This window comes from Marasmius oreades, chromosome 10 (genome assembly GCF_018924745.1).
Source record: "Marasmius oreades isolate 03SP1 chromosome 10, whole genome shotgun sequence".
In the NCBI taxonomy this organism is placed as follows: domain Eukaryota; kingdom Fungi; phylum Basidiomycota; class Agaricomycetes; order Agaricales; family Marasmiaceae; genus Marasmius; species Marasmius oreades.
The window spans coordinates 898202-924970 of NC_057332.1; the positions used below are offsets into that span (position 1 = coordinate 898202).

The window sequence follows — 26769 nt, forward strand, 5'->3', positions numbered from 1 at the left end:
CTACTAAATGGCACCGATATTATTAACACCTTCACCAGGGCCATGACTCGAGATGAAACTGTCTACCCGGAACCTGAGTCTTTTATTCCAGATAGATTCCTGACCGAAGACGGGACATGCAATGAGGACGAAATGATGCTCCCGTTCGGATTTGGGAGGAGGTGAATACGCCCGATTACTTCTTGCACAGTGCTGTAGTCTTGATTGTTTCTTATAGGATTTGCGCAGGGCTACACTTCGCCCGGTTGACAGCTTGGACGGCGATGGCATCGATCTTGTCTCAATTTGATATCGGAGAACCCGAGGATGAGGCAGGGAGGCCAATCAAGGGTTTGGCTGATATCAGGTACTCTGATGGTCTCATTAGGTGAGTGTTTTTGTGTTGCGCACTCATTGTCTGACGATTGGTATGCCGCGTTCATACAGCCATGCCAGCCCTTTTCGATGTGTGATCAAGCCACGGATGAAGTAAATTCACTGTTCAGGATGTCCCTCCTTTCTCGCAGATTCGCGTTTCAAAATCATGATCATTCCCACTTCCTATTGTCTCCATTTGATCTTTGGGCTTGCCATGTACGATGTATTACTAATTTCTACCACACCAAAATTCACAAGTGATTGCTACATCCTCTTTTCGGGTTCGCTTCGGGTCTCAATTTCGGAATCTTCTCAAATCTTCTCAACTCAGGTTTTGGAAGCATGCGGTTGACCGAATTTTCCGGCCGTGAGACTTGCCTCAAGTGTTTTCAGATATGCGTTGTGAAAACTTTCGGCGAGCAAGCTCCAGGCAACATGCCCTATCGCTCTTATTTATCTTTTCATCTCTTTCGTGTATAACTCTTTTGTCAATAACATCGCTCAAGCCAAACGCTCGGAGTCACGCGAACGTTTCACCACTTTGTCACAAGTACAACATCATTTCCCTAGCCAATGCCATGGATCCTTTGCAGCACGGTCACATGCTTCTAGGGTGCAATCAGTTCCGAAACCCGGGTAGCAATTCTCTCTGTCTCTCAGGTGCCCGTCATCAGTCCCTCACACCCATACTCGAGTATGTATTTCATCGATTCCCTCTTATACCACCATGCCAGACCAAAAGGCTCCCGTACTGGAGAAAAGACAAGGCCGGTTTATCGTGGAGTTGCTCCGAGCTCGTCAAAATCAAGGCTGTAGGATTAAATCCAGCTGACTGGAATTCAGGAATGGGGATTAATCCAACCTGATGAGGAGAATCCTTTGGGTCTGGGCTCGGACATTGCAGGAGATGTTGTGGAACTTGGGTGTGGATGCAAATGAGTGGGAGAAGGGAACGAGAGTGCCAGCAGCCAGCAAATCCTATTACCCAATTCTCATCAATGACAAATCCTTTCAACGTTCTTCCAAAGGTCGACATGGATTCTCTGATCGTAGTGGATTTCGACAATACGCTCTGATACCGGTCGCTCTGGCTGCAAAAGTTTGTGAACTTGTTTTATTCATTCAACCCCTCTGGTATTGACGTTGGTACTTAGATCCCGCCCACAATCATCATATTCCCAAGCCGCGTCGATAGCTGTCGCGTTTTTCTGCGTGGCCTACGGAACAATGGTCCAACCACCTATCGGTGCTGGTTTGAATCCAAACTAGGATCGGGGCGTGGAATATTCAGGCGAACACGCCTTAGTTAACGGTGGAGATACATCCGTTGGGCAGTACGGTACGTGGAAGTGATTTCATTCAAATCTGATACTTAAGCTTGATTATGGGGTTAATCAAGCCATTCAACACTTCCGCAAGCTTCTCCACCGTCATCGCCTATGCCTCCGCAAAACAGACGGAATATCTCATATCTCTCGACGCAACGCATGTCGTCGACCGTCATCAAGTACCTTTGAACGACCTCCCTTCTACTATTTTGGAGCTGACATCTCAATCCCGATTCAAAATGGTGTTTGATGCTTTTGGTGCAAGCGAAGAAGTCGGTTTTTTTCTCCTAGCTGAAGGAGGTCAGCTATGCATTACCAACCACACCGTGAAGGAAAGAAAAGAGGATGGAAAGCGTCTGTTCGGGCTACTCGCGATTGTTCAGATGCCTATACACAGGCCTGCCGGTATCACGATGATCAAGAACTTGGAAAAATTGGTGGAAGAAGGGGTAAGTATACTGGACAGGATCTATGGTCTTCCGGTTGGATTGGAGAACACGGCAGAGGGATTGGCGATGGTGAAAAAAGAGAAGGCTGCTGGAGCGAAGGTAAATGCACATCCAGAGGGTTGACGGTCAAGATACGGACTTCCAATGACCTACTCCATTCTAAGTGCATGGCCGCCGCCACATTGTCAATACTTCTTATCCATCGGTTAAAAGCAGAATCGATAGTCCCGGCTGAACGGTATGAAGTAAGTACGGTGAGTAACACAAGCTGAAAATAGACTAGGAGGCTTATTCAGAAATTCTAATTAGTCGACCTTCGAGAATGACCTATGGACGATGGATGCAACAACAATGACAGTATAGCTCACCCGATTCTCAAGGCGTTGAACGGGTACCGCGGCGGATAATCCCAAGCGCCGGGCACTTTGACTGCCGAAAGCTGAAATGCATTTGCCGGCTCCCAATCATGGCTACACCGACCCATCCGCTCCGCCATCAAGTATGTAGGCGAGTAAGCTGCTGACGAAGTTGACCGGGCTATGACCAATTAAAGCTCGTGTTTTCATTGAAGCTCCCACGTCCAATCTTCACCTTCTTATCGACGCGTCTCTCATATATAAACCCACTTGCAATTGCTCGAACATGTCTTATCGTCAATCTTCTCTCTCTCATTACCCATGGCACTCCAGAAGGCGCTTTTACTAGAGCAAAAACACGGCTCGTTTGCCTTGAGCACTCGTCCGGTCCCCAACCCAGGGCCTGGAGAGCTCCTTGTCAGGATCAAGGCTGCGGGATTAAACCCAGTTGACTGGAAGATTCGTGATATAGGGTTCCTCCTGTCTGATAACGACTATCCCTCGGTTCTGGGGACAGACAATGCGGGGGATGTCGTAGAACTTGGAGAAGGCGTGGACGCAAAGCAGTGGGAGAAAGGAACGAGGGTGTGAGTATGACTAGTCAAACCTATCATGCTATCGTTCTAATGAATCCTTCTCAGTTTTTTCCAAGGTCAATATGGACGCTCTGACGTGAATGGATTTCAACAATACGCTTTGATCTCGGCTGACTTGGCTGCGAAGGTTCGCGAACTCTAGTTGTAGGCTTTATGCGCTAACCTTTTATCTGTACTCAGATCCCGGCACAACTGTCCTATTCTCAAGCCGCATCAATACCTGTCGCGTTTGTCTGCGGGGCCTACGGAATGATGGTTGAACCACCTATCGGTGCTGGTTTGAATCCAAACTGGGATCAGAATGTGAAGTATTCAGGCGAACATGCCCTAGTTCTCGGCGGAAGTACATCGGTCGGCCAGTACGGTACGTTTCATCGGTTTTCCTTTCGTTTCTGGAAACTTGAATTAACTATGGATTAATCAAGCCATCCAAATCCTCCGTAAGGTCCTTGGATTCTCCAGCGTCATCACCTACGCATCCGCGAAACAGACAGAATACCTTAAATCTCTCGGCGCAACACATGTCATCGATCGTCATCAAGTGGCTTTTACCAATCTTCCTTCTGCTGTTCTAGAGCAGACATCTCAATCACGGCTGAAAATGGTGTTTGACGCTTTTGGTGGAGGCGAAGAGGTTGGATTTTCGCTCTTGGCTGAGGGGGGTCAGGTTTGCACTGTCAACCCTAGCATACAAGAAAGAAAGGAGGACGGAAAGCGTTTGTTTGGAGTGTTAGGGATTGTTCATGCGCCGACGCACAGGGTTGCGGGTGTTAAGATGATAAAGAACTTGGAAAGACTGGTTGAGGAAGGGGTAATCCTACCGAATAGGATTCATGACCTTCCTATTGGATTGGGGAATATTGTTGAAGGACTGGCGATGGTGAAAGGTGAGAAGGCTGCTGGGGCGAAGGTTATTGCACATCCGGAGGAATGATAGAATACGCAAACATGTCTCTCAATGTGTACGACACCACTGCGTTCTGACATCTATTATTGGCCGGTTTATCTGACAGTGGACTCAGACCAGACCGGTGACGTCGTCGAACCAAAACGACAACGACTAACATTAGGTTGGAGCTTGCTGCTGATAACTGCCATCGATGAACGTACTCGTTCCGCAATCAAAAATTCATTGGATTATGGGCGTTCATAAATCGAAACTTTTCAGCTCCGACAAATGTTACATCAATAGATTCTCTCTCAAAGTAATTGTCGACGAAGAGTCACTGTGAAATGCTTTAGAAAGTGTCCTTTATTTTTATATCTTGTACACGTTGAAAGAGTGCAGTTGTCTCCTAGGGTAAAGCCAACTGGAAAGTTCAGCAATTATTTGTCGTAGGTATCGTCTCGGACAAGTCCAAGCTCTGAATTTATTAACACTCTTAACCCATCATGAGCTGGCCTTGCCCATATCTTCTCTCCTTCTCCCAGCAGACCTATTCCAATTTTCTCCTTCACCGACAGCTCCTCCTCTGCATGGGTTATACCACCCAAAACTTCTGTGATCGTCACATATTCCTCATGACTGACACGATCTGAGAACCCAACGAAGTATGAACGCAGAGCACCAAGTTCCCTCGCAGCTGCGACACTTTGATCCAACCCAAAGTGCGACGTATGGCGTTTCAGACGTAGACAATCCAGAACACAGACTCTTGGGCGTTTCCCATCCCTCTCACCTCGAATGATCGACCGGGCAGACTCTGGGATATGGGAAACGTCGGAAATATAGACGAGGTGCTCTTGGAATTTGAAGCCGAAGGAGAGGTAGGGCTGTATGATCTCTTTAGTAAATGTCAAATTGGCAGGTTTGGGTGACTCCAGTCCGTTCATGTTCATCTTTTCTAGCATTTCGGCAGGCTTAACGTCCGCAGCTAAGAATTCGTTTGGGGTACCGGGAATGTAGGCCGAACAAGCAGTAGAGAATATCCGGCCATGTTGTACTAGGACCATACTTGGTAAGAGTAACACGCGGTACTGGCGGACATGCACATACCTGAGAAGGGTGTAACAAACACTCCTGTGTCATTTATTTCAAACGGAACCCCGTCGTCGATGATGTGCCATACAAAATCGGGAACCTGCCAAGATCAGATCAGATTCTGAGGATTTTGCAAGAATAGGTCCGTTCTTACATCTCCCCCTCCCGATGCAAATTCTTTTGAAACGAGATACGGGAACGACCGCTTGACTTGTTGGAACGTTTCTTGCGACAAGTATACGTCAATATATGTTTGTATGCTGCCCCTCAAAGTCCACTCTGAACACCGATTAGGCCTCCCTGATTCGTTGTGAACGCTAATATGCCGTACCTCGTAGATCATCAAGCCCGTTCACGGCTGATTGAGCAATGAGTTCAATAAAATCACCAAAAACAACAACAGTAGAACAGTCAAGCTTACCATCGGCATGGGCGTGTGTAAGTAGTAACGCATCTATTCGCCGAAGACCGTATTTAGGAAACCATTCCAAAGCTGATGCCTGGAAAGTTTTCCCCGCATCAATGACAATCGTTCTAAATTGGAGAAGTCATTTGTATTGAAAATGGGTTCGGCGTTAACAATGAGAAACTAAAGTGGAAGAAACGACGAACTCACAGTGTTTGACCTTTCTTACCCTTCATCCTTAGAACTGCTGAGGTATTCCTCCTGATGTTGTGTTTTCCCTCTGGTTTCAACGTCGACAAACATGCCCTACATCCTCGCGTTTTTTCATCCAGTGGTTGGGTTAAACATGCTATGCTGGGGAGGCCGGAAGATGTTCCTGTCCCAAGGAAAATGAGTTCTACGGATGGATTCGGATGAGGGCTCATGAAAAGGTCTCGTAAAACGGAAGATTTTTCTGACTTTGAAGGAAACTGAACGTTCAATTTAAGTACCACTTGATTATTTGGCTACATACCGCCTGCAAACGATATCAATACGAGATATGATCGATTTGGTCACGGATTATATAAATCGCCGATTCGACTGCGTTACTGGACTTTGGAGCTTCTGAGCGACATGATAAATGCTGGGTGAGTTTTGCGAAGAGTCAATCCGAGTCATTGATTCATTGGATTCACATACTGGAGACAGCGTCTTCATTCTGTACTTGGTAGGTGACCACTGGCAGCGAGACGTTTTTGAGCGTGCAGATTGAAAATACTTGACCTGTAAAGAAGGAATAGAGCACAATAAACCATGTCCTTGTCCAAATTGAGACACCATGAACCCTGTCAACCCAAAAGACATATCAACATGCCACCTTTCAAATCTCGGTCGAAATTAATCAGTGCTATTCGAAAACAATGACCTTAATGGTCGATCCGTTGTATACGCGATCTTTGCGCAAGAAAAGAGAAGCCGTACGAAGCTGAAAGCCCAACCAAGGCTGCGACAGCGTCAGGATGGATGCCTGTTCGGGCTGAAGGAACAAGGTTCGTGCAGGAGATCACGGCAATGAAGGAAATGTTGTGGGTGACGGTCTGATCCTGAACGCGGGTACATATTGAACAGAAGTTGATTGTTCGCTCCTGGATGACGGAGGTCAGCTCTGCACTTCCAACCTCGTTACAGTTGGGATGGACAGAGAAAGGAGGACGGAAAGCGTCCGTTTGGGCTGCTAGCCTGCCGGAGTCACGATGATGACTTTGAACTCAGGGATATTGCTCGAGGAAGGGGTAACTGATTAGGATTCATGTTCCCAGTTGAATTGGAGAACGTTGCTGACAGATTGGCGATGGTGAAAGGGAAGAATGCGGCGAATAGGCCGAAGCTTATTGCACATCCAGAGATTAAACCGATAGATTCACCAAGTGTACCACAAAGCCACATAACGCGTTCTAATTACTGAAATGCTGGAGTCAAAGCGTACGTAGTTCCTGTCGTAGTTTGCCCTCGTTATAGAACGGGAAGACGGATTTTCTGGCGCGTCGCGTTTGGATCAAAGTTGCTATCACGAGACCATATTTCACGCCTATAATAGTGTTCAGGGTCCGTGCGCCAGCAACTCTCTTCTACCCCTCATCGCACATCCAGTTACCAGTGGCGTTGCCTGCTCTGAGGCTCAGGACGCGTCGTGAGTTCCTCGTTCCGAATCTGCCTGATTCATGATGATCATTCAGGAACTAGGAAGCCTCTGGAACAGTGGACAAGCTGCCGCCTTTGGACGGGTCGATGCGGTATTCTCGAACCGTCTCTTATTTGTCTTGATGAGTACATGGAATTCTTCGCAGGTGAGCTATCCAAAGAAAACTAACACAACCAAAGCAAGGTCAGGGACAATCCAGATTTATTCACAACTTTCTCGTTCTATCAAAGTTTCTTTCAACAATCATTCAATAATTCAAGTTTCCCCCCACATCCGCAATTTTGATTATAACCCACATGAAAAAACGTCCCACAACTCTTTCTCATTCCAATACACATTTCACTCTCGATGCCCAAACTCCAGCCAGTAACGGGGACTTCCAGTTTCGCGTTCCCGAAATCCCTTCGCGGGCACAACCTCGTGCCACTTCTAGTAGCCACTGTTCCGACCTTGACCTGGACTTCGAGGTGTTGGTGCCTTCATCCCAACCTGTATTTGATCATGTTGAATGGCAAGGTTCCCAGACACCTTCACTAAGGAAAGTGATGGAGGATGCCAGGTCATGTACGTACAGCCTTAACTCTGTCTGTTCGTACCATTACCAAAACTTTTTTCTTTGTGAAAAAGTGAAACGACGTGCAATCAAGACCAGAACTTACCATGAACCAGTAACGTCAGGTACACTCTCAACTGACGTTGCGAAGAATCCTCGACTTCCAACTTCAAGAATACGTCCTCCATTGGCCGAATGTGTCAAAAGCAGAAATCAAAATGACAACAATGATCAGTGCCCGTCGAGCTCTAAATCCGTCGAAAAGTTATCGGCAACCGCGGATGAGTACTTCGGCAAGATTCAAAAGATTATGGAGAAAGCTTCCAAGGATATGGATCGTAGCAATCAGATATTGTCAAAGGGAAGAGGAGAACCCTTGATGAAGGTGAATCCTAAAGGAAGGTCGAAAGCAGAAAGGAGGAAGGTGTGGGGAGGTGGAGTTACTGGACGCGTTGAGAAGCAGAGGCGAGGTCATGGGGGTTATGATGTCCATATCCTCGCTGTTGAGGGTGGCGAAAGAACAAGTGCGAAGGGAAAAGAGCGTGAAGTGATTGACGATGTCACCGTCGACGACGGGATGGACGTGGATGGCAATCAGAGTGGGATGGCGATGGATGTGGATCTACGTTTGCCTATACCTCTCCATCCGCCTCCTCTTCTGCTACCCCGAAGCGTAAGAAGTGGAGAATCGCTCCCCTTGGTGCCTCAGGAGCCTGCTTTAGCAACGGTTGAAATGCCGCCTCTGCGAACTAGAGGACAAGCATCAATCCCACCAACTTCGAATCACCAACCTTCCGCTGATAGCCGGAATTCGACCTCAAGCAGACTTGCTCGAGAACGAGACATTCGACGCGCTCTATCTTCTGGTCCCGACGGGATTTCGGGGTCCAAGACATCTGCGTCTCCAGATGCCCGACCATCTAATTCGTCAGGTTTATCCTCTTTGCCGTGCTTTTTTGCAGCTTCCACAAGCGCCCCTCCGTCTTCAAGCTCTTCGCGCAGTACGTCGGCTGGTTCCGGTTTCAGCTTTGAAACAAGCTCTCGAGACCGCGGATCATCGAGATCAAATTTTGATTCGGTGTATGGGTCTTTGCCCATACCCACAAAGGAGCAACAGAAGGACTGGAAGGAAAGAAAGGAGAGGGTGGTTGTGCCTTCCCCCTCATCAAGCCCGTTCGTTGTCCCTGGCTTGGATCATGTGAAGATGGGGAGGGAAAAGGAGAGAGTTGGAGCGAGTGCTCCTAAAAGACCTCCTCATGCCCAAGAGGTCAAACCAGCCTCGGGTCTTCCTGTCCTAGGAATGAGGAGGAGGCATAATCTCCCCTCCAATGCTTCGAACAAGTCGTTCAAGGTGCCGTTTAAGAGAGGCGATTCAGCAAAGAGGTTGGAAGAAATCGCCAAGGGCTTGGAACAACGGCAAGAGACTGACAATGGCCCTGATATTCATGAAGGGGAAGCAGATTCATCGAGTTATTCGGCCTTGGATATCTCGATGAACTCTGATCTGGCGGATGAATTGAACAATATCGAGCAGAAGTATTCGCAGGATTCGATGAAGTAGGATTCTTTATCTTTCTTTCATAACTTAAGTACATAGATCTATTAGGTGCACGTACTGAGAAATATAGTAGTTTGTATAGTTACTTGTACTTAAAAAATCACTAGTCTTCTTCATGATTTGAAAGCAGATTTATGTATTCAAGGTCAAGTTGGGTATATACTGCAGCTGAGTGAAGAGTGGAAATAGAATCATTGCAAAGCGACGCCAAACGAGGAGCCCGCTTTAGGATGAGTGATAAAGGTGACAATCTGCTGAAGCGTGTAGAGATAGGAGCAGTGAAGTGAACGCTCAACGCGCTACAAGGATGGCCTAGCGGTGCTTCATATTACAGCGATCATCAAATTCAACCGAGGAGCTCGTTATAGGTAGAGTCTGGCTAGGCGAGACTATAGCGGTGCTGCAGGGAAGGGAACCACGGAGATGGATTCGATTCGATCCCCCAATCTAACAGCTTGACAGAATCACTATCTTTTCTGCGTAGGTGTCCCAGCTCCTCGCACGCGTTCATAAGGCCTTGCACGACCTAAATACGTGGAAAGCGATCAGAATATTGATGGTGTGCGGTCAAGTGGCAAGACACCGACCTGTAATCTCTCATCTTTCCAATGCTTCGCCCATCCACCACCGCTGCGATCCTTCACTAGATGTTCCAGAATATTGTGCGCGAATTTAAACGAATCCGATGGGGAAAAGCTCTAAGATGAACAGTGCGAGTGTTATGTAATACCTCGGCATAAATCGGCGGAAGGAAACCTACGACATCTTCATTCATCGAGTACACCTCCGCTATATATGTCTCCAGATTTGGGTGTGCAGCCGGTGGGGTTTCATAATCATCATATTCGGATTTGAAAGCCCATTTGTATCTTCGTAATATACCCTCACGAAGCGTGATCCATGAGCTTTCGGTCGGAAGTTGGGACAGAATCTGCCAAAAGCCCGAACTTTTGAGTACGAACGCGAATGCTCGATTAACGAGTACGCACTGAGAACATGGCCGTGCACATGAGCTGTAACGCGGTGAGGAAACTCTGCTGAAACTCCATCTCTTGTCGTGCTTGGGATTCTTCCATCATGGATGTCAGAAATGGAGGCCACAAAACGAAAAGAAAGTAAAGCAACCGACCAGGAGGTACAATCGTCATCACGTTCTCTATCGTTGAGAGATGGACGTCAATGACTTGGGAAGCGTAAAGATATGCAAACGGGCGTTCTGCGGGACTGTACAATTGCAGCTGAAATCCTGACAAAATCACCTCCCTCATTGTCGAAAGCCGCCACAGAAGTGCCGCGGAAGGCATTTTAAAAACAAGCGAGGAAGCAGGCCGGATATCCTAGGAACATTCAGCTATCCGTTTACAGATGCCGAGCAACGAAACAGCGCGTACGACTGAGTCCACCATGATAGTAAGCATATCGTAAACCATATGCCACTCCAATAGCGCGTTTGCCAACAATCTTCTCCTTCGCGGTGGATTAAACCACAAGCCTTTGATATGAGGAATGACGGTCTGTGCCAGAACTCTATCTCAGACCTCCATGTTTATGTTGGAGCGATTTACCTTGATCAACGCTCTTTCCATCTCCACCAGTCTAGGGCTACTATGTCCACCCCAAGCGACGGCAAACTCGGAGTAATCTATCCCGAGAGTTTCGTGGAAGAATCTTTGCAGGAGCCACGTTGATGGGAAGTTGTACAACACTTGGATGCCATCGTGAAATACCGACTATAAGAGCAATAAATAGAGGTACATGATGAGATAGCGCACAAAGCATACTTGTATGGACGATCTGATGTACCCATGCCGAAGCGGTGGAGAGCGAAGCCATGTACGCAAATTGGCGACGAGCTGGAGATCCTCTGGTTAGTAGAAGTTACAAAGAAAGATATGAATCGACGTATAACCTACTTCCCAGCTCAAAACTTCATGCGTTTCGGATAATGCTACCATTTCGCCATATCCTCCGAGGAAGTTTCCCCAATTCTCCCAACTCTCGCTGGAACTTGGTAATTCAAGGACTCTGATTGGTAAAAATGTGTTAAGTCGTCTGGAGATGTATGGATTGAATGCCCGACGCGCTAGAGAATCTTCAAGGGGGTCAGGCGGGGGAGCCTTGGATCGAATCTGGAATAGGTGGTGTTGAGCCACCTCAAGTAGTCGTCGGATATCTTCCATGTTGTGAACACCATGGTCCATCACTTCCAGTATGGACTAGAAAGAGCTACTTCAACGAACTACGATATTACGATGTATATTGACGACACACCTTTCGAAGTAAGAGCCGATCTGTAAGAGCTTGGCACCAAAGTGAAGGGACTAAAATTGAACAGTAAGTGCGTCGTTCATATCTCTGATTTGACGAAAGAAACGAACGAGCCTTTCGTAGTAGTTGATAGCCACCTTAACGCTTCATCCAACCGTACCTTCGCCGCTTGAACAGGCCATCCTTCTAACAGCGAAACTTCACATTTTTCGCTATGCCAATCTTCGGTCTGTACGGACAAGGGGTAAGAGCCTGGATAATGTGACAATAAAGCTTGGACTTGCATCATTAAGGCCTCCCCTTATTAATTCCTTCCATGACAAGTCGCAGCATTTCAGTAAACCGGATACAAACGCGCGCAAAACAACGGTTATGAGTTCCATGGGGCGTTGAGGGTCGGCATTGAGAAGATAGGGTAGTAGATCAGGGTCAATCTCTTGAAGACAATGCACGTATAACAGTGTGAAAACTGTGTGGGAAAGCGTATTCGCTGAGTGCCATTCTATCTGAATTTCAAGGTCAATATTTTCGCTCGGCACCGAAAGTTAGAATCCTACTTCGTACGCAAATGCTCTATCAATTATCCAACAAATTTCTTCTGGTAACAGAGGCGTTAACGGATGGAAGGGTACTTTGTGGTCTTTCTCGAGCCTCATCCCAGTGTCAAGTCGCGGTTCACCGATCTATTAATCCTGAACAGTTGTAACGCACTCAAAGATGCCCAAGTACACTCACTTCAATTGCGCTCATCGCATCCTGCAGCTGAAATTCGTCTATCACAACCATACTGCCCGGTTCCATGGCTTTTATTCCGAATTGTTTTTTGAGTGAAATAATTGCGCTCTTTCAGAGACCAAGTCATACCGCTTGCAGCTTCGAGAAAAAGGGTGGTAACATCACGAAGATTATCGCCTCCGGGAAGTTCTAGATTCATATCCAAGTAGCTCATAGATATGCCGATGGGTATCAGGTCGAGTATGCAGCTGTAAGAAAAAAACGTATGCGCGTGGGAATTTCCCTCCTCCAATTTAAACTGCCCTTTGCTTGTGATTCTTGGTATCTTCCCACCACCATATCTCCTCTTATGTCTACGGTCAAGCGCATTTCTACGCGCTCGTCGAGCAGGCTCGCAGCTCGAGCTAGCTCTTGCCACCCTGCTGTCACGATATTTGAGCTCAAGGAGGACCCAGAGCCACGACGGCCAGCGAAACGCGTCAAACTGGAAGAAGGCGAGGATGAATTCGTGCAAGGATCCAGTCAGGACCTCGTCCCGAAATCAGAAACGATTTTGGAACCGATGATTGAACGAAAGACGGGATCACGGAAGTCTAAAGAAGGGAAGGAGATGAAAGTCGACCGCTCACCGTCAAAATCTCCCCGAAAATCCAAGCCTATACCACAGTCTTTGAAGGATCCTCATCCTGCACCAGAGAATTGGAGGGAAGTTTACGATAAGATCAAAGAGATGAGGAAAAATGTAATAGCACCCGTGGACACGATGGGCTGCCACCAAGCTCAGCACGCGGAAAAGGATCCAAAGGTAAGTTGCATCACGATACCCATTCCAAAGCAGAGTCTCACAAGATCCACAGAATAGACGATTCGCGGTCCTCGTCTCTTTGATGCTTTCCTCGCAAACGAAAGATGAAGTCACCAATGCTGCTGTTTTGAAACTCCGGGAAGCGCTTGGAGGCACTATATCTGTGGACACGATGATCGCTGCGGAAGAGAAAACGATATCCGAGGCGATAGGAAAAGTGGGTTTTTGGAGGCGCAAAACTCAGTGAGTAGATTTTGTGCTTGCTCTGTGTTTCTTTGCCACGAACTGCTCCCATCTAGATATCTTAAGCAAGCTGCACTCCAGCTCCGAGATGAATTCGGATCTGACGTTCCGAAGACCGTCGACGAACTCTGTGGACTTCCTGGCGTGGGCCCCAAGATGGCCTTCCTGGCCCTACAAGTAGCATGGAATCTGTATGGAACCTACCTTTCGATAACCAGAGCTTTTATCCATCTTTCTCCCTCCCAGTAATCAAGGCATCGGCGTCGACGTCCACGTTCATCGAATCACCAATCGCTTGGGATGGCATAAACTCCCGACGAAGAACCCCGAAGAAACGAGGTGTGTTGTTGGCCAAACCTTCTGCTCACCGACACTAAGCCGTTGGTCGTTCCTTTCAAGGTTGAATTTACAATCGTGGCTTCCAAAAGACCTTCACGCGGAAATCAACTACATGCTCGTTGGCTTTGGACAGGTGCTTTTTATCTCAAAACAACTGTTTCTTTCGTACTCACAAGACCGTTAACTAGATGATTTGTCTCCCCGTCGGTCCACGCTGCGAGCAGTGCACTTTGAGCAAAGATAAACTCTGCCCTAGTGCTCAAACCCCTAAAGTGAGGAAAACCAAGTCCGCGAAAACTGAGATTACTGCCAAAATTGAAAGCGCCGGAAGGCCAAAAGTCGAAATCGAACTGGAGTATGAAGGCTTATGGCGTTTCAAGGAAGAAGATGATTAACCTCATTTAAGATTGGTACCGCGAACAAGTTGTCGTTTCCCAAGTGCAGCAAAGACACTGTCATTGCTTGGATCCTTCTATACTTACCTATTCCCATTTCCCATAACTTGAGTTCATGTTGTATCCGGACAGTGAAAGTCAGGCTAATTCTTGCATATCTTATCTAATCTCTAATCTTATCTCATTGCACAGCCGAAATTAAACCATTGAACCTTCTCTAGATCTTCAGGTGTCGCTTTTTGGTTCCTCCATTCAAACTGTCGAACTCGATCGAGAGCCCTAAACACCCGGTTTTCCTGTGTTACCTTGCTTTGCACATTCTTCCCGAGGTTTGATTGCGAAGGGGTTGGGCGGGTTCCTATTCCGATGATGGACCGCCGTGACGCGACCATCCGAATGGAACGAAATACTACGCAGTAATCCGCACCTGCAATTGGCCACGAGTTTTGCATCATTTCTGTGTTGTAATACCGGGTTAATGGAGCACCATACTGGATTTACGACCTGGAACCCTACAGAGACTCGGGGCTGAAGAGGACCAGTTTGACCGTGGTCGGACCATATGAGCCTTCACAGAACGTTCTCTGTGGTGTTACCGTTCACTACGTAACGTTCGAACGGACGATGGAATGTTGGAATGTTTGGCGAGGATTGATGCAAGATAGGAGGATTGATACACTGATCGTTGAACGTTGAACCTGGAACCAGAGTGACGAGCGCCGTATGAATCGTCGTTCTTCACCGCCTCTGGTTTTTGTTGAGTTCTTGGACGAAGAGCTGCGGATCCCCGCAGTATCAGGTATTACTACTGACGAATGTATATGCTTTTCAGGTTTCAGTTTCAAGACTATTTTGGTATCCACAGCGGCAGATTCTATTACGATGGACAAAGGCCCTATTCCTCTCCCCATGTTTGGAAATGTGATTGCACAGGAATTACGACTGGAGTCTCGCCATCTCTGGCCATACTATATAAATATATGTTGAGAGGTGCTTTCCATACGCAAGAAACTCTCCGATCCGTTCTTCTAGTCCTGTCGTTGAACGAGTCCTCGAAACGATTTTGCCAGTATGCCCAACTTCTTCTGCAGTCAGTGGCCGTTCGTTGTTGTGGACTTGAATCTGAACTGACACTCCCCATTTCGCAGATCTAGCAGATCCCGACTATCCATACCCTTACTGTATCAACTTTTCAGCCGCCATCGCGTTTTCGGTCCTGTTTGGCCTCTCAACCATCCTCCATTTCGCGCAAGCCATATACTTCCGGAAAAGATTCTGCTGGGTCGTCGTCATGGCTGGACTGTGGGAGACGACCAGCTACATTTTTAGAGCCCTGTCGGCTTACGACATCAGCCCGCAAGGTTTTGGTATCCCGTCCCAACTTCTGGTTCAGCTGGCACCACTTTGGATCAACGCCTTCGTTTATATGGTCTTTGGACGAGTCGTTTATTATTTCTTACCGGATAAGAGAGTGGGTCATTTGAGTGCGCACGTTTTATCGGTCATCTTCGTACTCCTAGACGTCATGTAAGTGCTTCGTTCAGCATCCGTGTCTGCCAGAGGGTTTACCAAGTGCCTTCGATTTTAATCAGGTCATTTCTTATACAAGGCACGGGCGCGATTTTGGCGCAATCTGGGTCGGACGCTCCGAAACTCAAGGTCACAGGTTTTCACGTTTACCAAGGCGGCGTCGGTAAGATACCGTTTCAGTGGCTATCAGTGCTATCAGACCAACGGGATGACTGATCCAATCTCCAATCAGGCGCGCAGCAATTCTCCATCGTGCTCTTCATTGTGTTGGTCATCAGGTGTCAAGTGAAACTGAAAGCCTTGGAAAATGAGGGTCAACGGCATAGGGAAACTAGTTGGAGGAAGGCACTTTTCCCGATTTATGGTGCACTCCTGCTGATCACTGTACGTATCTTCCACCTTTTTTCACCGGCAGCGTGCTCTGAACCTCGTAGCAGATTCGGACTATCTACCGTCTGACCGAGTTCGCTGGGGGTTTTGACTCCGGGATCTCTAAGAATGAACCAGCATTCTATGCTCTCGAGGCCACAATGATGATAATTTGTATGAACATCTTCAACATATGGCACCCCGGTGCTGTCCTTGTAGGCCAAGGAAGCGAGTTCAAAAAGAAGGACAAGAAGTCGAAGAGCAAGAAGTCGAAAGATACGGAAGTGGCTGCTTCGGACGAGCAGGGAATCGCGCTGACAGAGGTCAGACCAAGCTCTCAAGATATCGATATCGAGTCATCTCCATCGTTTTCCAAGCCCGAAAGAAGACCTTCTGATTTGGACCCGGTTATAACGCCTTCCATGGTCGATACACCATACCAAAACCCCCCTTCGTACACCCATGATCATGGTTCCCATACATCCCGTGGAGCGGGATGGGATAAGGGATATTACCACTAGCCGTCGACCTCTGATTCACAGTCCGCTTGTCACTTTACTGATTCATTTTTTTGGGAAGTTTATATTATTGGACAATACTAGACATATCAGAGTTCATCAATAAAACAGTCAATGTAGTAGTAACTACTTGCTTCATACTTTTCTGTCGCTTTATGAAGTGTATCAATATACAGCCGGTGAATCATACTTGTTTGAGTCGGCAATTTCAGGCTTGAGTTATTCCAGCTGTAGTATCGCAACAGCGTGCTAAGAGGCGTCCCATAAGTTGCACGGGGTGGAGGTTGAACGAGGAAAATAGATCAATTGGTCGTCGCAGAGGTAAGAGGGGGGAAATGGAAATAAAGTGATACCTCAAAGGTAGGGACACTTCCCACGTCTTGAAAGCAGAACGCTCAATTGGCAGGCTCAATCACAAGTAGGGTACGTCAATTTTAAACTCGGATTTACAGGTCCTTTAATATTCGTACATGCAAATGCTCATCTGAAAGGACCGGTCAGGTCTACGTTCCTTTACGAGCGAGAGAACTTCTGTATCAGCTTCCAGTTCGGAACCATTTCTCCAGGGTAATTCCAGTGCTCAGACACGTCATTGATAACGCAGCTGCGCTAACTCGAAATAGCACCACCACTTTTATCATTCCAGCTGCATAGCCGCATCCCAAAACCCTCTTTCAAACTCAGTACACCGTTTCCAGACTGTAATCCATTCTTGGAACCGAGCGGGCGAAGGAGGGTCTCCCTCCGCTCGCGCCTCAATAGTCTCTGGAAACGTGGCTCAGTTTTCACGCCGAAAGCCAAGATCGGAGAAACAAACCTAGTCCGATTCGAACAGCTTTCTGATAGCTTTCACCAGAATAAATTTCAATCCATCGCCGATATGGGTTTCCCTCGAGTGCCACCGTAGATCCTTCTTCCGTCGCTTTCTTCTTCAACCAAAGCCCAGCCTCACCATAACCGAGTAAACAGGATAATTGCGCCATGAGCAACTTCGTCGCGTCACCTGTATAAGAATTTTTACGTCACGCAACCAGGAGTTGGTCTCAAAGTGTTACCTTCCAAACCCGTCGTGAGTAGATACCCGCCGTAAGCAGCGGTGGCCAGGCCTTCTTCCGCGTTCTCTAGATCCTCGAGAGAGATTCCGAATTGAGCAGCGAAAGTCCTGTGTGCTCCGCTCTCCTTCAGAATATCCAGGATTATTCGCGTAGCAGAGGCTATTTCTGGAAAAGATGTCGACTTCGCAGCGAGCAGACTGCGGGGAAAGGTCGACATACAACTGGACACTCCGAACGACGGATTAGCTTACCCGTAAGCACGAGCATAGTATTTGAGGTAAAGATAATCCTGTCTTTTCATTTTGTCAGTTCACCCACGGGAGAGCAGTCAAACACGTCGGCTTACTTGATGAAATAGGTAAAACATTGCTTCGGGAGAATGCCCTGACCGAGTAGTTTGACAAACTTGTGTTGAACGAAATCCTTCCAGATCGTAGCAGATTCCTCAATCAGTAATCGGGTAAACGGGTAAGGATTACAAGCAGATTTCCTTTACTCGAATTTGTTAGTAGCTCGAATATATAAAAGCAAGTTTCGAGTTACTTACGACGGTATAAGGACTCTTTTGAGTGGATGAAGATGATTTAATGGACCATTTCCCCGTCCAATCCCTGGAGCGCCCTCGATACCGCGGTGAGTGTACACGGTTGCAGTCCTTACGGCCTCAACCACTGTCGGTATTTTCCAGTGAGTGAAGCGAGCGCAAGATATGATGAAAAACCAACGGCATTGTGCTTGAGCTAATTCTGAAGCAATGGCAGCGCTGAGAGTACATCCTGTCCCATGTGTGCTCTTCGTTGCTATATGGGGCCGTGCAAATATACTGATCGACCCTTCATGCTCCCGTAACATGTCGACGACTATGATTTGTTCTGATATGGAGGGTGTCTTCCCAACTTGCAGAATTTCCATATTCTCGTCAAATAGCCCATCTCGTACGATAAGGACATCGGGGTGTTGAGTTGAAAACTTGTCCAGATCAGCGATGTTCACAACCACATGGCCGCCTTTAATGAGGACGGCTTGAGGACCAAGAGAAAGAAGGTCTTGAGTAGCGCCAACCATGCTCTCCAACGACTTTATCTCTGGGTAAGCCGACGCGTTTTTGGAATAAGATAGTAGTAATTCCGCCTCCGATTTGTTGGGAGTTATGAGAGTAGTCAAAGGGAAGAGTTCCGAAACAAGAGTTTCGACTGCATCCGGATGTAAGAGAGTATGGCCGGAAGTAGAAACGCAAACTGGGTCGCAAACGAGAGGGGGAAACCCTGTGGAAGTAAAATGCTTCTTCAAAGCACGTACAACAGCCCTGATTGTATCGGAATCGTAAAGCATCCCAGTCTTGATCGCGCGAACTTCGATATCGTCTAGGACCGAGTCGATCTATAATATAGTTCATATAAGAGAACGGGGAATGAGGGATCCCAGGGAGAACTGAGCTTGTTGTTCAACGAAGCTGGACGTGATGGGAAAGACTTCTTGAACCCCAGTCGTATTCTGTGCAGTGAGCGCGGTCAGGACACTCATCCCGTAGCATCCATGAGCTGCAAATGTTTTCAAATCTGCCTTGGATTCATCAAATTTCGGGACATGACATTGCGAGGGTTGGAGGCTGGATTCACCTGAATCCCAGCTCCTCCGCTAGGATCAGAGCCAGCAATCGTCAACACTGGAGGCTGCATTTTTACCTTTGGAAAAGAAAGGGAGTTTCGTCATGACTCACATTCACCTTTATAAGGCGCGAAACGGCCCGGTTTGCCGTTGGATCATGATCAGATGACAGAAAGCGGCAAACAACGCGCTAGGAGTACCAGGCTGTACTGGTACAGCAAAGCACGACTATCTTCTTTGCCCAGTACAGATCGGCTAGCCAGGCTAACAACGCGCTAGTACCACCTACATCGCCTGATGCCTTCTTCCTCGGACGAGTCTTCATCATCAGGTAGTACAACCTCCGTTCAAAAAAAATGGAAAGGAAAAATGAAAGGAAAAGGAAAAGTGAACAAGGAAAAATCGACGGACAAATCTCAAGATCCCAGTTGGGCATACAAACCGCCTCACAAATATAGTGCGATGAAGGATGTACATGATGAGGACGAGTGGGATTGGGATACTTTTCAAGGGAACAAGGACCTTGAACTTTGGTTAATTCGGGTTCCAGACGGTGTACGTATGTCCGGTTTTTTGTGCTGTATTTCCCCCCCTTCATCCGTTCAGCTTCCGGTCTGTAGGTAAAACCACAACATCTAGAAAATGTTTCTATCCAAGGTCTATCCAATTCCAAAGACCCGAAACTTGGAACAATAAGCTCGAAGCAAGGGAAATATGATATATATGAATACAGAGATGCCGACCCCCCTGTAGGAGGCGAAGAAATCAAGAATATATCATGTCTACTTCCACGAAGAGGCAAGAAGGATGAACTTCGTCTGGGTGCGTTTTGTGTTCTCTGCCATTACCCCATTTTTTGATCTTTTTTCCGATTTTTGTTAGCTCCCAGGCCAATAGCACGCCGCCTAGTCGTTTCATCTCATGAAGTGAAGGCAACGCCGATAGATGACGAGGCAGCGATCGAGCTCATGAATCCTAGACGCTTCTCGTACTCGAAAGAAATGCTCACGCATAAGTTCATGCCCTATGGATCCCATCTACCCACACCACCGGAGGATGTTGATATGGACGTTGAAGAAATTCAAGCACGTCCCCCTGAGCCTGAACCCAAGAAGCCGAAGAATGCGGATGGTTCAAGAACCAAGGGCAAGCGTAAAAAGATGGCAGAAGAGACTTCCAGTCCCAAGAAGTCAAAAAAAGTCAAGAGGGCGAAGTGAACTTGAAGGTGAGTATCTTTTCGTCAATCTTTACTTGCTTTCAGGTCTATAAATTCACGCAGATTCCGTTTGTTCTTGGGTCCTTGACTCTGAACTTGTAGCACACATTCCGGGAGTGCTCCGTCCTGAGCTAGCTTATCTATTGATTAGATATTTTATTTTGAAATTGAGAACTTGGCCGTATGATCAGTAAATACAGTTCACTGTTACACAGCCACAATGTCGCGACTTTCAGTACTATCGACCGCCTCGTCCATTGAACATGTATCGTCCAACGTTCCCCGGCCACCCCGACCCAGTATACTCGATAGAAATCTGAACAAGACTCGTGTGGCAGACGTTTCTGGATCAGCGTTTAGCTTCCTTTTCTCTGAACTCGTGCAATACACACAAAGCCGAGTAACAGGTATCAATGACCTCGAACGGCGGTATGACCTTTCTTGTATGCTCTTGACTGCCTCCAAAACTTATGCTGCCCTAGTTTAAACACACTCGGATACCGTGTTGGCTCTAGAGTCCTGGAGATTACCGTTTGGCGAGCGGAATCCTCCTCAAAAGCACCCAAACGCGAAATCAGACTTTTACCAGCTCTCATGTTTATTCACACACACATATGGCGTGCGGTATTCGGGAAACCTGCGGATGCGATTGAGAAGAGTGTTGAGAATGCAGATGAATGTGCGTTTCCCCTCTTGGTTTGTTCACTACAGCAGCTGGATGACTAGTGATGTAGATATGATTGTAGACAACGATCCTCTGATCGAAAGACACATCTCTGTACCGAAAGATTTTTCTCAGCTTAGCTGTTCGTCATTCACGGCTGGTATTGTCGAAGCTGTTCTTGATGGTTTATGTTTTGTGCGTATCCGATCTATCTATCAATACGCCTATAAATCCGAGTCTTCGTCTTCCTCCCCTCAGCCTGCCCGAGTTACCGCTCATAACACTCCCAATTCACAATACCCTTCTCGGACTACGATTCTCATCAAGTTAGAGAAGTCGGTGTTGGAGCGAGAGGAGGTTTTGAAGACGTAGAAAGGCCAGGTCCTGGAAAGGTTATACGACAAGACGAAACTCGAGCGAAAGTTCTTCGATGGATCAGGTTATTCGCGTTATGGGTGTATAGTAACATTTGGAGTAGAAACCAAAAAGTAATTCCAAAGGGCGCAGAATCACTGGCAAAACGAGGCGCAGAGATCTCTGGTGGATAAGGCGGATATCCAGATCATCTTTTCACCAAACGCCAATATGACATCTGTCTCCCTCTGTGGGCAGACTTTTTCTTCGGTTTGAACGTTGAAGACCCCGAAATCATGACTGCGGTCGTTGATATATGATATTTCGGAGGCAATGAGTTAGATTACAAAGGTCGAGGGACTGCAGGACGGCAAGACCGTCGGGGTTGTTCGTGTTACCGTCACCGGTCAGTTCAGGTGGTCTGTGAGAGAAGCTTGAAGTGGAGTCGATAGCAGAGTTGAGTTTGAGTTATAAAAGGAATTCCAGTGGGAAGAGACCGAGCCTGGTCGGAAGTGTATGTCAGGTTGAAAGCAAGCACTAGAGACGTACGGAGAAGGGTTTTTAATTTTTTAATTTTAATTCCTAATAATACATGCCGCCGGCACGTCCCGCGCGGGAAAAACGTCGACGCGTGACTGGAAATTGGACCGTGACGGATTTCAGGCTTTGCTTCTTACCACGACCGACGCGATCTAATCCTTAATTTATTCCACCATTGTCTCCTCCGGGCGCCGAAATCTTTAACTAGAGGAAACAGACGCTCTGCTCAGTTCTTTCCCTCGTGTTCATCCGCCGCAGGAGTCACCTTATTGTCTACATTAAAGCCCAACTGACAATAATACCTGGATCGGCCTTGAGCTATTCTTTTCTACTTTCCTCGATCTTCGCACTCTTCAAAAAACAATTTCGACCACTCTCACCGGAATTTGGCTCACGCAGCGCTGAGGGATTGGTTTCGTCAAGGTCTCGAACTTCGGGCGCGATGCTCAATTCGTTCCCGGCGGTCACACAGCTTCGTTCTTCGTTGCTTACACAACCTCTCAACAAGGATGCTGTTCCTCCAACTGAAGAACTCGAGTCACTGTTCTCAGAATTGAAAATATTGAAGCAACGGAGTGTCGATCGGACGAAGAAAGCGGAGTCGGATGTGAGGATTGTGGAGGAAAGCTTTCGGAGGATGAAGGACAGAGAAAGAGATAAAGGGAAAGGTCGAGAAAGGCCGGAAGATACGCGGATAAAGGACAGAGATAGGGAGAAAGACCGGGAGAAAGCGAGAGAGCGGGGAGGGTCCCGCGCCTCGGTCACGCTGACCGAAGGTGGTTCGTCTGGTCGGAGTGTTAGCACAGTTGGTGATAGGGTTGAAAAGATCAAGAAAGAGAGGGATCGTCAGTTTACCTCACCTCTTCGCGATTCGCCAAAGGGCTTACTCTCGTGGTCCAGATTCTCCTCCTACGGATATTACTACTATACGACAACGACTAGCCCAGAGTGGGTCAAGTGGACCAACCTCGAGCAAGGTATCTTACGATAAAGGGTAAGTATGCCCCAGTGATTGATCAAACATTCTGAGAATTAACCACCGCTCTTCTCTCTACTCCTTTAAACTCCCGTCAATTTGTCAATTAAGATCGGAAGACAAAAAGAAGAAAAAGAAGCGGAAGCGAGACGAGGGAAGTGAAGTTGAAACAGGTATGTTGTGCCATCATAGTTCTCTTCTCCATGTTTCTCTCATGGACTCTTGACTGTTACATTTACGCTCTCATCTTCCAAGCTTTCGTCTTTACCTTCATACCTTTTCACACCACGTCAATGCAAGTGCCATTCGCTAATGATTTCCCTTTTTATCTCTCTTCTTCCACGACGCGGTGTATGTCACGGAAAATTTGATAACCTTCTCCTGATCTGATGCGCCGCCTCCTCACACGCGCAATTCCTCAGAACCGTCACACGTGAAGTCCGTTAAGGCTGGAACTGGAACAAGTGCTGGCTCGGTATGTCTAGTTAAACCGGAGTGTTCGTGCTTTTTGACCCATCATTTATGGCTAGGCTACGCCACAACACCCCTCCTTATCGCACTCGAGCTCCTCAAATGCTCACGGACATCCGAATAAAGGTTCCGTTTCATTAACAAAAACCTTCCCGTCATCTGCGTCGGCTAGCGGAAGTACTACAGGATACTTCAAGGTAAATCTCTCCGCAGTGTTTGCGGTTTTGCCCTGCTTACCGACACATGATATGTGCAGAATCTACCGGATTTCTCGTTACCCTCCGCGCCAATAGCTCCTCTCTTACCAACACGGCCACAATATACGCCCGTTCAGAAACATTATTCTGCAGTAGCGGAGGCAGCAGCTTCATCTTCTTTAGAACCCTCCACCAGTCAATTACCGTCTTCCTCCGATCCTTCTTCTTCTCAGCCGCCAACAAGTCAATTACCCCTCCCGCGACACCCCCACCTTCCAAAGTACGAACCGATACTACATGGCCCGCCCTCATCACACCCTGCACATCCTCTCCATCCTCTTGATATCCACGACGACTTCAGTAAATTAAAAGCCCCAGCACAGATCCTGGTTGGCACATTCTACGCTAGTATAGAACCATGGATACGTGCCATCAAAGAAGAAGACGTTGGTTTTTTAGAATGGGAAGGAGACATTGTGGAACCGTTTGTCATGCCAAAGCTGGGGCGGTGGTACGAGAGTGTCTGGGATGACTTAGATAACGGTGTCAAGAATGTTGATCCTGAACCGACAGGGAATAAGAATTGGGATCCACACAATACGAGTTTTGCTGCTCCAGAACCGCAATGGGATCCTTCGACGTTGAAGGATGAAGATCTGCAGAATGAAGAGCATGGGCATGGACCGTTGACGGAGAGGCTGATATCGGCGTTGATGCCGATAGAGGGTGCAATGAATAGCTGGAAAGGTGCTGTTTTTTGTGGGTGGTTGTGTTTCCCTATTGATGTCGTCTCGTTGTCTTTCTTCGCCCAGGTGTAAAAGCAGCGGAGGACGCTATGGAGGGCCGACCAGGAGGTAGCGGTGCTGCAGCTTCGAAAAGGGATAAGGTGGTGAGCGTAGCGGACTTGGAGACTAGGATTCGGGACACTATGAGAGCATACGGATTAATGGGTCCTCGTTCTTCTGGTGGTGGCGAGGGAGGTGAAGGATCAGTCACAATGGATGCCAGTGGAATGGTAAGTCGAGTTGATTTTTTTCTTTTGGGGATGGCTCACTCCTAACCATCTCAGCCCGACTACTCTGAGAAAGTCGACGATCCGATCGCTACTGCTTTGCGCCATGCTCAAGCTGAGCTACGAACCGTCTCGGCCACGAATCGCGCACGTAAGCTGCGAGTGGCAGCTATTGCAAAAGATCGATTGAGTTATCAAGAGTACCTCGATTTGAGGGATTCCCTTGACAAGAATATAAATTTAGCCTACGCGAAGCTGCAAAAAAGGGATTCGGGGAGTACGAGAGGCAGAAAGAAGGGGAAGAAGGATAAGGACAAAGAAAGGGGAGATTCAGTTGCGTTGTCAGTAAATGGCGTTTCGGCGAGTGTTAGCGGAACCCCAGCTCCGAATGCTAATGGGATTGATGGCGAACCTCCACCACCTTGTCCTGCCGCCCTTGGGTTAGGACCGGATCCGGAAACCAATCATTTAGTGGTCGCGGAGCACCTGAACAGCCTTGTTGAAACTCGTCGAAAGTGGGTGGATACTGTCGGTGGAGTTTTTGAGGCGATGGAGAAGGAAACTCCAGGGAGAATATGGGGAATTCCGCAACGCAGTATCTACGAAGGGCTGGAAGCGGAAGTAGAGGAAATTTTGAAAGAGAGGATGGGGCTACTGGCCAACATGAACGGCTCCAACGATGGTCCTGCTGTCAATGGCCATGTCAACGGGGCGGCTAAGATGGACGGTATTGTGGAGACTGGCGTTGCCAAACGAAGTCATTTGAGTTCCAAGGGGAAAGAGAGACAGAGAGTCGATGAGATGGATATCAGCTAGCTGCGATTTGCTTGATTTGTTTTGGTCACGTACGTACAGGATTCTTTTCTACTCTTACGGTTTTCACGTTTTCTTTTCTTACACTGTTGTTTGGTTGTTTTTTTTTGCATTCTCTACTTACCCATCATAGCATACTCATCATTAACCACACCAGCGCATTTTTAAATTAAGATTTGTGATATGTAACTTATACCTTTTCTTTATAGCAGCTGTATCGAGTCTGGATGTTCTTGCACGTTGAGAATACATCCCGTTCTAATCATGGAAAACCAGGACTCGTAATTCTTCGGAGCTTCAGATCCTCCCTATCTCGGACAATTTCGCCTAGACCGCTCCCATAGCAGAATCAACCAATTTCAGATGACCTGAGAGACTGTAGATTTAATATGTGAAGCCGTTCGTTCGGAATGTGCCAGGTTGGACAAGAGTGACCCGAAGACTACAAAAGAATGAGGAATTGGCATGAACGGGCTTGGTCTTTGGGCAGCTCGAGAGATAACATACCATACTAGTATCATAGCGTTATATGGCGTCCCAAGCCCGGTCACCACCGATCCCATAAGAGCTCTTTATCTTCACCTATATCGAAAAAGTCATCCTACAAAAACTTCGGGTCTTTGCGCAACTCCAAGAACTTCTGGCTCTTGCTGGATAAAACGTAAAGCCGGGCGCCAACACGGTCTTCAAGTCGTCAAGGGGAATACACCCAAGGCCGTGAATTTTTCTGAGCACCGGATTCAAACATCAGCATTCTGCTTGAATCGACTGCAAGTCTATGAAATACCCTAGGTTTGGATTCTTCGTATAGAGCGGGGCGTAGTGACTCACCGCCTTCCGGTAGGCATCCAGATCATCGTCCGGTATATCTGGTATCTTTTTCTGCAGCTCATTGAGAGTAAATGCCACTCGAAGACTGTAATGAGTAGGTTTTACTCTGCAGACTTGGGGTTTCGGTTATGCGTAATTCGTCTGGGAAGTCTATCTAAGCCTGATACCTCATGCGTTAATTGCGACTTTTCGATTGTGAGTGGTAAGAGGGGGAGTGATACACGATTTGTGAGCAGTTTGAATTTGAAGAATGAGTTTCTGTCCGTTACAGATCAATGCGAATTTGATCTCAGTTGAAGGTCGTAGGTGGACCATCGAAAGCACGTTACCGACGAAAGACTCCACTCAACTGAAGTATGAGGCTGAACGTCGTGCAGGTCACCGAAATCATATACGGCAGAACTACATACTGCGCCAAAAGAGAACTCGTATTGAAGATTTTGCGCGGAAATCGCGTTGAGGAAGAAGGTGGCAGCCCCAGAGGTGGTGGTGGTTAGCCAAGCTTTCGGATGCCATCGGACCGCCGCGCGTGGATACAAGAATCCTGAACGGGTGTCGCGTT

The 26769-nt window shown here is 47.5% G+C and overlaps 12 protein-coding genes across 15 annotated transcripts; 9 read left to right on the forward strand and 3 right to left on the reverse strand.

The window, feature by feature from the left end:
- Positions 1-42: 42 nt before the first annotated feature.
- Positions 43-472, forward strand: E1B28_002329 (uncharacterized protein; the record flags this gene model as incomplete). The annotated part of the gene is made up of 3 exons (XM_043159241.1): positions 43-161; positions 218-367; positions 427-472. The coding sequence occupies 3 exons, from the start codon at positions 43-45 to the stop codon at positions 470-472; spliced, it is 315 nt and encodes a 104-aa protein (XP_043002840.1).
- Positions 473-1924: 1452 nt separating this feature from the next.
- E1B28_002330 (uncharacterized protein) lies at positions 1925-2257 on the forward strand (the record flags this gene model as incomplete). Its single annotated transcript, XM_043159242.1, has 1 exon — positions 1925-2257. The coding sequence occupies one exon, from the start codon at positions 1925-1927 to the stop codon at positions 2255-2257; it is 333 nt and encodes a 110-aa protein (XP_043002841.1).
- Positions 2258-2811: 554 nt separating this feature from the next.
- On the forward strand, positions 2812-4020 carry E1B28_002331 (uncharacterized protein; the record flags this gene model as incomplete). Its single annotated transcript, XM_043159243.1, has 4 exons — positions 2812-3077; positions 3132-3213; positions 3267-3450; positions 3512-4020. The coding sequence occupies 4 exons, from the start codon at positions 2812-2814 to the stop codon at positions 4018-4020; spliced, it is 1041 nt and encodes a 346-aa protein (XP_043002842.1).
- A 317-nt stretch (positions 4021-4337) lies between these two features.
- On the reverse strand, positions 4338-6555 carry E1B28_002332 (uncharacterized protein). The gene is made up of 8 exons (XM_043159244.1): positions 6155-6555; positions 5988-6098; positions 5684-5927; positions 5489-5601; positions 5399-5425; positions 5222-5346; positions 5083-5167; positions 4338-5029 (listed from the first exon to the last, which is right to left on the reverse strand). Exons 3-8 carry the CDS (start codon positions 5896-5898, stop codon positions 4413-4415), a joined length of 1182 nt encoding a protein of 393 aa, XP_043002843.1. The 5' UTR covers positions 5899-5927; positions 5988-6098; positions 6155-6555; the 3' UTR covers positions 4338-4412.
- A 517-nt stretch (positions 6556-7072) lies between these two features.
- On the forward strand, positions 7073-9271 carry E1B28_002333 (uncharacterized protein; the record flags this gene model as incomplete). The annotated part of the gene is made up of 3 exons (XM_043159245.1): positions 7073-7282; positions 7341-7721; positions 7785-9271. Exons 2-3 carry the CDS (start codon positions 7454-7456, stop codon positions 9269-9271), a joined length of 1755 nt encoding a protein of 584 aa, XP_043002844.1. The 5' UTR covers positions 7073-7282; positions 7341-7453.
- A 302-nt stretch (positions 9272-9573) lies between these two features.
- Positions 9574-12524, reverse strand: E1B28_002334 (uncharacterized protein). The gene is made up of 15 exons (XM_043159246.1): positions 12401-12524; positions 12272-12339; positions 12094-12219; positions 11821-12042; positions 11651-11765; positions 11540-11589; positions 11182-11484; positions 11050-11121; positions 10834-10998; positions 10660-10782; positions 10398-10605; positions 10258-10337; positions 10029-10199; positions 9856-9966; positions 9574-9794 (listed from the first exon to the last, which is right to left on the reverse strand). Exons 1-15 carry the CDS (start codon positions 12483-12485, stop codon positions 9648-9650), a joined length of 2046 nt encoding a protein of 681 aa, XP_043002845.1. The 5' UTR covers positions 12486-12524; the 3' UTR covers positions 9574-9647.
- A 96-nt stretch (positions 12525-12620) lies between these two features.
- On the forward strand, positions 12621-14053 carry E1B28_002335 (uncharacterized protein; the record flags this gene model as incomplete). The annotated part of the gene is made up of 6 exons (XM_043159247.1): positions 12621-13076; positions 13129-13319; positions 13376-13510; positions 13566-13658; positions 13719-13791; positions 13847-14053. 6 exons carry the CDS (start codon positions 12621-12623, stop codon positions 14051-14053), a joined length of 1155 nt encoding a protein of 384 aa, XP_043002846.1.
- Positions 14054-15124: 1071 nt separating this feature from the next.
- On the forward strand, positions 15125-16473 carry E1B28_002336 (uncharacterized protein; the record flags this gene model as incomplete). Its single annotated transcript, XM_043159248.1, has 5 exons — positions 15125-15143; positions 15202-15580; positions 15646-15746; positions 15816-15967; positions 16021-16473. 5 exons carry the CDS (start codon positions 15125-15127, stop codon positions 16471-16473), a joined length of 1104 nt encoding a protein of 367 aa, XP_043002847.1.
- Positions 16474-16877: 404 nt separating this feature from the next.
- Positions 16878-19230, reverse strand: E1B28_002337 (uncharacterized protein). 4 transcript variants are annotated; one of them, XM_043159249.1, is made up of 9 exons: positions 19145-19230; positions 18963-19088; positions 18251-18905; positions 18073-18196; positions 17872-18015; positions 17777-17818; positions 17526-17722; positions 17288-17473; positions 16878-17235 (listed from the first exon to the last, which is right to left on the reverse strand). In XM_043159249.1, exons 1-9 carry the CDS (start codon positions 19202-19204, stop codon positions 17108-17110), a joined length of 1662 nt encoding a protein of 553 aa, XP_043002848.1. In that variant the 5' UTR covers positions 19205-19230; the 3' UTR covers positions 16878-17107. The 4 variants fall into 4 exon arrangements, with proteins under 4 accessions (XP_043002848.1, XP_043002851.1, XP_043002850.1 ...); XM_043159252.1 differs by having other exon boundaries at positions 17288-17722; XM_043159251.1 differs by having other exon boundaries at positions 17526-17818.
- A 95-nt stretch (positions 19231-19325) lies between these two features.
- E1B28_002338 (uncharacterized protein) lies at positions 19326-20562 on the forward strand. The gene is made up of 4 exons (XM_043159253.1): positions 19326-19688; positions 19754-19955; positions 20016-20358; positions 20452-20562. Exons 1-3 carry the CDS (start codon positions 19431-19433, stop codon positions 20348-20350), a joined length of 795 nt encoding a protein of 264 aa, XP_043002852.1. The 5' UTR covers positions 19326-19430; the 3' UTR covers positions 20351-20358; positions 20452-20562.
- A 7-nt stretch (positions 20563-20569) lies between these two features.
- E1B28_002339 (uncharacterized protein) lies at positions 20570-21385 on the forward strand (the record flags this gene model as incomplete). The annotated part of the gene is made up of 4 exons (XM_043159254.1): positions 20570-20778; positions 20832-21028; positions 21084-21208; positions 21272-21385. The coding sequence occupies 4 exons, from the start codon at positions 20570-20572 to the stop codon at positions 21383-21385; spliced, it is 645 nt and encodes a 214-aa protein (XP_043002853.1).
- A 635-nt stretch (positions 21386-22020) lies between these two features.
- Positions 22021-25731, forward strand: E1B28_002340 (uncharacterized protein). The gene is made up of 8 exons (XM_043159255.1): positions 22021-22752; positions 22808-22901; positions 22995-23056; positions 23306-23358; positions 23414-23551; positions 23611-24298; positions 24364-24566; positions 24621-25731. Exons 1-8 carry the CDS (start codon positions 22350-22352, stop codon positions 25377-25379), a joined length of 2400 nt encoding a protein of 799 aa, XP_043002854.1. The 5' UTR covers positions 22021-22349; the 3' UTR covers positions 25380-25731.
- Positions 25732-26769: the final 1038 nt, after the last annotated feature.

What these genes read in the sequence shown, in the direction of transcription:
- E1B28_002332 (XM_043159244.1), bottom strand. Translation starts at nt 5,898, where the DNA reads ATGAGCCCTCATCCGAATCCATCCGTAGAACTCATTTTCCTTGGGACA. An exon ending in GGTAAGAAAGGTCAAACACT is followed by an intron (nt 5,602 to 5,683) that starts GTGAGTTCGTCG and finishes TCTCCAATTTAG; the next exon opens with AACGATTGTCATTGATGCGG. An exon ending in GTTTGTTACACCCTTCTCAG is followed by an intron (nt 5,030 to 5,082) that starts GTATGTGCATGT and finishes GTATGGTCCTAG; the next exon opens with TACAACATGGCCGGATATTC.
- E1B28_002334 (XM_043159246.1), bottom strand. Translation starts at nt 12,485, where the DNA reads ATGAGCTACTTGGATATGAATCTAGAACTTCCCGGAGGCGATAATCTT. An exon ending in ACTCGATGAATGAAGATGTC is followed by an intron (nt 9,967 to 10,028) that starts GTAGGTTTCCTT and finishes TGTTCATCTTAG; the next exon opens with AGCTTTTCCCCATCGGATTC. An exon ending in GGAAAGATGAGAGATTACAG is followed by an intron (nt 9,795 to 9,855) that starts GTCGGTGTCTTG and finishes CCACGTATTTAG; the next exon opens with GTCGTGCAAGGCCTTATGAA.
- E1B28_002337 (XM_043159249.1), bottom strand. Translation starts at nt 19,204, where the DNA reads ATGCAGCCTCCAGTGTTGACGATTGCTGGCTCTGATCCTAGCGGAGGA. An exon ending in GCGGAGGAGCTGGGATTCAG is followed by an intron (nt 19,089 to 19,144) that starts GTGAATCCAGCC and finishes GATGAATCCAAG; the next exon opens with GCAGATTTGAAAACATTTGC. An exon ending in ATTAGCTCAAGCACAATGCC is followed by an intron (nt 18,197 to 18,250) that starts GTTGGTTTTTCA and finishes AAATACCGACAG; the next exon opens with TGGTTGAGGCCGTAAGGACT.
- E1B28_002338 (XM_043159253.1), top strand. Translation starts at nt 19,431, where the DNA reads ATGCCTTCTTCCTCGGACGAGTCTTCATCATCAGGTAGTACAACCTCC. An exon ending in TAATTCGGGTTCCAGACGGT is followed by an intron (nt 19,689 to 19,753) that starts GTACGTATGTCC and finishes TCCGGTCTGTAG; the next exon opens with GTAAAACCACAACATCTAGA. An exon ending in GAAGGATGAACTTCGTCTGG is followed by an intron (nt 19,956 to 20,015) that starts GTGCGTTTTGTG and finishes GATTTTTGTTAG; the next exon opens with CTCCCAGGCCAATAGCACGC.
- E1B28_002340 (XM_043159255.1), top strand. Translation starts at nt 22,350, where the DNA reads ATGCTCAATTCGTTCCCGGCGGTCACACAGCTTCGTTCTTCGTTGCTT. An exon ending in GTACTACAGGATACTTCAAG is followed by an intron (nt 23,552 to 23,610) that starts GTAAATCTCTCC and finishes TGATATGTGCAG; the next exon opens with AATCTACCGGATTTCTCGTT. An exon ending in CAATGGATGCCAGTGGAATG is followed by an intron (nt 24,567 to 24,620) that starts GTAAGTCGAGTT and finishes TAACCATCTCAG; the next exon opens with CCCGACTACTCTGAGAAAGT.